Source organism: Aulonocara stuartgranti (assembly GCF_965226115.1).
Source record: "Aulonocara stuartgranti genome assembly, chromosome: 13".
NCBI classification, from domain to species: domain Eukaryota; kingdom Metazoa; phylum Chordata; class Actinopteri; order Cichliformes; family Cichlidae; genus Aulonocara; species Aulonocara stuartgranti.
The window spans coordinates 30,709,195-30,714,481 of record NC_138949.1 but is presented as its reverse complement, the minus strand read 5'-3'; the positions used below and the strand labels follow the sequence as shown (position 1 = coordinate 30,714,481).

General features: G+C 38.5%; 1 protein-coding gene across 2 annotated transcripts; it reads left to right on the top strand.

Annotated features, from left to right (window-relative positions):
* Window positions 1-283: 283 nt before the first annotated feature.
* Window positions 284-4,306, top strand: LOC309720881 (uncharacterized protein). Of its 2 annotated transcripts, none has more exons than XM_082558080.1 (6): window positions 284-341; window positions 503-591; window positions 754-868; window positions 3,529-3,641; window positions 3,744-3,858; window positions 4,103-4,306. In XM_082558080.1, exons 1-6 carry the CDS (start codon window positions 299-301, stop codon window positions 4,273-4,275), a joined length of 648 nt encoding a protein of 215 aa, XP_082414206.1. In that variant the 5' UTR covers window positions 284-298; the 3' UTR covers window positions 4,276-4,306. The 2 variants fall into 2 exon arrangements, with proteins under 2 accessions (XP_082414206.1, XP_082414205.1); XM_082558079.1 differs by having other exon boundaries at window positions 4,100-4,306.
* The last annotated feature ends 981 nt before the right edge of the window (window positions 4,307-5,287 follow it).

Here is a 5,287-nt window from a genome sequence, read left to right as displayed (position 1 = left end):
CAACTCTCTTACTAAGGGAAGAACAATTTCTGGAGTTCCTGTATACTGTATGTATAAGTGACACTGTTTTGTTTTGTTTTTTTGGTTTTTTTTGTAAAGGTGCTCAATAATTAATCTTTTTCACTTTCATGTTACGTCATAGTCAAGGAAATGCTGGCAGATGCTGACTCCAATCGCAGCTGAAAACAACAGTATTTACCAATTCTGTAAACTTTGCCCTGACAGACTGAGTCAATAAATTCACCTGTCATAGCTTTGAGTTCTCAGTTCTGGGGCAGAAAACCCTCATTTAGTGGCCATGGCTTTAAAGGCAACACTGACTTGGCTTTGCTCACTTGCAGGTAAACTCATATTTACATATGTTTATCTTAATGTGAGATCACAGGCAGAGTGTACATGAGGAATACAAATATGCAGCTAAAGGAAGATTAAAATGTAAGGTGTAAAAGAGAAGATGAATATTACATTGGGGTTTTATTTATGTTTGTGTGCCTGGTTGCAGTCTTGTCCTCCTGTGTGGCTCATGAAACTATTCCGCTCAACTGCAGCTCACAAGCTGAACTCTGGGAACGTTTGTCAGCTGATCTCAGTGCAAGTTATTAATTTGTCTTTCCACATACATGCATATAAATACAACTCACGTCATTTACTTACTTAAAATTAAGTGACGGTAAAGAAAGGAAAGGAAAATAAATAACTTGACAATATTCTCCATTTGCTTTCCATATAAACTAAATTGATATTAACCAATAGGTGGCAGTAGAGTGTGGCGAAAACCCACCATCTTCTTGGACTGCACAGCAGACAGCTGCACTGGAGCTCTACATGAGGAATCTGACGGATACTCTGCACAAACACCAGCTGAAAGGTAGGAGGATGAGCCAGCGACATGTGCGACTGTTTGTGTTGTTTCTGCATTTCACTTCAATTCTGTTAGAACAACTATAAGTGTTAGGCTTTAGTTACCATTGCAACATAAATATAAAATGATCAATGTTTAAAAATAAAGGCTGATATGAATGTAAATATAACCTAACGACTGATGTTTACAGTCTATAATTCCACATTTGTTCTCATCTCAGTTTTGTGCATTGGACCTTAAAAAGAAGCCAGTTCTGTCAAAAACGCCAGAAATGTGTGGTTCTGTTTCAGTTACACAACCTGCTGCTATACATGAAGAAGTTATTGATCACGGTGTTAGCAGTTTGATTAGAAACATTGACTAGTACTGCTGATCTCACAACCTCAGGTTTGCTGAAATGTCTTAGACGCGACCATTTCTTAACTGCACATCGCATCCACTTGAGTCCACTCAAAGTATTTCACCCTTTCATTAAATTAGTGGAAGATACATTTAAAAGTTGACTAAAGTATATTTTTATTTATTTAGTGTTTAACTGTAACTGGGATGAGGGTGAACCAGTGTCAAAAAGAATATATATTGTGTTTTCTTGACCTTTGGTGTTATGGTTTATTATCTTAGTAATCCTGAGTTTATTCTATGTTAACCTTTGTACATTTAGGCTCCCGTCATGTCTGTGTCCGCTTCTGTATGTGTTTAGGTGTGTCAGTCCTTGTCCCTTATCTCCCTTTTCTGTGCCCATCTTCTCTTCCTTGTGTGTGTCATTCCATGTTTCCCATCTATGTTTATCTCCTTAGACCTTCTCATTTCCCCGAATGTTGTGTCCTCCCAGTCCCCAGGTCATGTTATGGTGTATTGTCTCCCTTTGTGTAATGTCTCTCTCCCTTCCTCACTCTTATCTTTCTCCCACTCCTTTGTGATATTCGACAGTTTCCTGTTTTATTTTGAAAGCTTTGTGTTTTCATGTTCGGTGTAGTTCCCCTGTGGCGTCTTGTTAATTCGTATCAGCTGTGTTCCCCGTGTGTTCTCATTTCCTAGTAATCCTTCTGTGTATTTGTGTCAGTATGCATTTCCCTGTGTCCTTCCCCGTGTATTTAATACTCCCGTTTGGGTCCTATCCTGCCTGCACACAGACGTTTCATGACATTCATAGCTTAGTAATCCAATTTTAGCCATCTTAAAATAATTGTAACTCAGTTGTCAACAAAAAAGAAGCACTAAGCAAGATCATAACGTTTAATAGATTCATAAGCGGCAGTGCAAATACATAAATGCATTTTTTTTCTGCATAAAATAAATATTGGTGCTCAGCAATGGCATTTTGGCCTTCATGCAAAGGAGAACTGCCACGACTTGAATGTCAATTTTCAACCATTTTTAATGGAGTTTCATTCACTCAAGCATAAAATGTATTTTTGTATATTTAAGGGCCATTAAAAAGAAAAAAAAACAAGTCTCTTCCCAAAAGCCCATTTTGAGGCGTGAAAGTTCTTGAATATATTCATTAGAAACAAGACGCACTAATAAAGTACCACCGAACAAGAAGCAGAATGTCATTAACAACTAGATGACTAATATTTACTTTAGTTTGCGATTAAAATGATCCCCCAAACTGAAATTTATGTTTATCCAGATGAGTAAGGATCACATTAGAGCTCCCACTGGACCCTCCTCATGTTACTGAGTCTGAAACATAATTGGGAACCACATCCAGAGGCTGGTTATGTTGGGGTGTGTAGTTGAGTTTAAGGCTAGATCCATCCATCCATTCATAGCCCGTCCTAGCTGCTATAGTTCTTTATTACGAACCTTCACTACTCCACCTCATGGCTGTAGTGCAGGAGGAGAGCACGTCATCTACTGATCGGAAGGTTAGTGACGTCAAAAAAAGGTGCACACCTTTGACGTTGTGTGACTAAATCTCTGTTTTCCTCATTCACACTTAAAAGCAAAAACCAACTTTTTGAAAACTTCACCCTGGGAGCAGTTTTTAAAAATCTCCATTTTCAGTGACCCAAAATGCCGTTTTTACATGTGGACAAAAGGCCCAGAAGCATATAAAAAGCTGCATTTTTTAAATTGCCTGTGTAGGTGTGGACGTAGCATAAAAGAGTCAGTAGTTTATTTTATTGCTACCTTTAATTTATTGCTGTTCATTTTTATTTGATTAATTGTTTACAAAAGGTTTGAGGTGTGAAATAAACTACAATGGAGTTTGAAAACAAAATATAGGTGTATGTGGCTGGAGGAGCGCGCAAAGATGTTCATGTAAAACAAAGGGGGCCTAGCAAAAAAGGTTTGGAAACAACTGGTTTCAGAAGTGCTCTAGAGTACAAGAAAATGAGCACATTCCTTGAGGAATACTTGATGAAGTGGAATCACTGGCACACGAGTGGTTGGTTTGGAACTGAAGCTTTATTAAGATGAACTGTAGTCTACTATGCACAGAAGGACCCTTGAAAGTAGTAACTGCCAAGTGGCTTTTCATGTCACCCTTAACTTTACTGAGGAACACAATCCCTCTGAAAATAACATTTACATTTAAAATAAGGTTACTTTCCCTGTTTTTGAACAGAAGCTCTGGTATAATGCAGAACTAAAGAAACAGGAAAGACAGAAGAAATAGACATCTAATATATAAATGTTCACGATTCATTGATTTACAGAATGCCAAGGATCTGAGCCAACACAATGCAAGGAAGCTGAAGTGCCAAAAAACGGGGGGCTAGCATGTGCCACTGTTGCCAACAAACGTTACTGCAAACCCATGTGCAACTATGTAAGTGGTACATGCATGTACCAGCATCTGTCATATATTTTTCAGTTTTTCATGATTCATATAGTGGAAAGTGGGATGAGTAATACGAGTCTTTTTTCACAGGGTTATGATTTTGGTTTTCTGAGAAAAAGACGTGTTTTTGATGAATGTAGTGGGCAAACAGGATATCAGTGGCAGAGCCAGTACGTAGGAGGAAACAAGCTGGCTGAGTGCATCGGTAAGGCAGCAGTTTATTCATCTCTTATTACTATGAATCTGCAGCTGAGGGAAAAGCAGGAAGTCGCTCCCAACGACTCAGTCATATCCAAATGTGCTTGCAATTTTCTCTGCAAAGTTCTTTTTCATTGCATTTTAATAAGTGTAATCTTAGTGGCCCTAAACAGAGAGTTTAAATACCAGAAACTGTATGTAAATTTTAAGATATGAGGTTGAACTTATGTCTTGCTCTTGCTTTCTAGAAGCATCTATTCAAGTCTCAGGAGCAACAACTGCATATTTTCCAAAAGATCAGGACTGCATAACAACCAAGAGCAGCAGTCAAATGCAGAATCGCATCCTTGAAGATTTTACTGCTGAGCTGAAGGGTAAAGGCATACAAGGAGAGCTGAAGTATGCCTGTCTTGTATGCGGTTAAACATGACAGAGAACCGTGTCATGAAAATGGGTATAAAAGGACCTCCTGCTGCAGTAAAAACATTTTAATAAATACTTGAACATGGAGTGTTTTTTTTCTGGCATTTGTGCATATGGACATAAATATATGTTTGCATAGTTTCACACTCTACAGACCCTGCATTTTCACAGTGGCTCACCACTGTAGCAGTTATTTTTCATAACCCGTGTGCACTTAAAGCCTGAAAATATCTCAATATTTTTCACCTGTTATTAGGACAAAATCCAGATTAAAGTTTACACACTGGCGGTGTATCATGTATCATAATGAAACAGTTTAATACTAATATTATACTGGCCCCTCATGCTGTCAGATCAAAGGAACAGTTCGTTTTAATATAGTTTTATTGATATGGGCCAAATTTCAACATCAGTCACCTCAAGGTGCTTTATTCTGCCAAGATGCTGCAATACCACTGAGAAAACCTGAACAAAGTGAAGACCCCCTGCATGCAAGCACTTGGTGACAGTAGGACGAAACCTCTGGCAGAATCAGGCTGAGGGAGAGGCAGCCAGCTGCCACAAACGGCTGAGGGTGAAGGCAGAAAGACAGGACAAAAAACATACTGTGTAAAAAAAAGACAGATTAATGATAACGAATGATTAAAAACAGAGTGTGAAAAGAGATGAGTAAAGAAGTGCATCATGGGAAGCTCCCAACAGCCTAGGCCCATTGCCGTGTAACTAAAGGAGGGTTCGGGTCACATGAGCCAGTCTTAACTATACACTCTTTAAAGTTCGGAGTGTGTTTGTCTCCAAACTGTTCTTCATTGGATGTCGAAATATATTGTAAGGGCATACAACGCACGTTGAAACTCTATTTTCACATTTGTCGCGCTCTGTGATTAGTATGTAAATATTATTGTGCAGCTGTTAAAGGTGCTTATGGAATTTTAGGTAGTAAACTAATAAAAGACAGAGTAGGCAAAGCAGTTGCAAAGTCTCACATATTTCTCTCACAACCAGTATTAAGG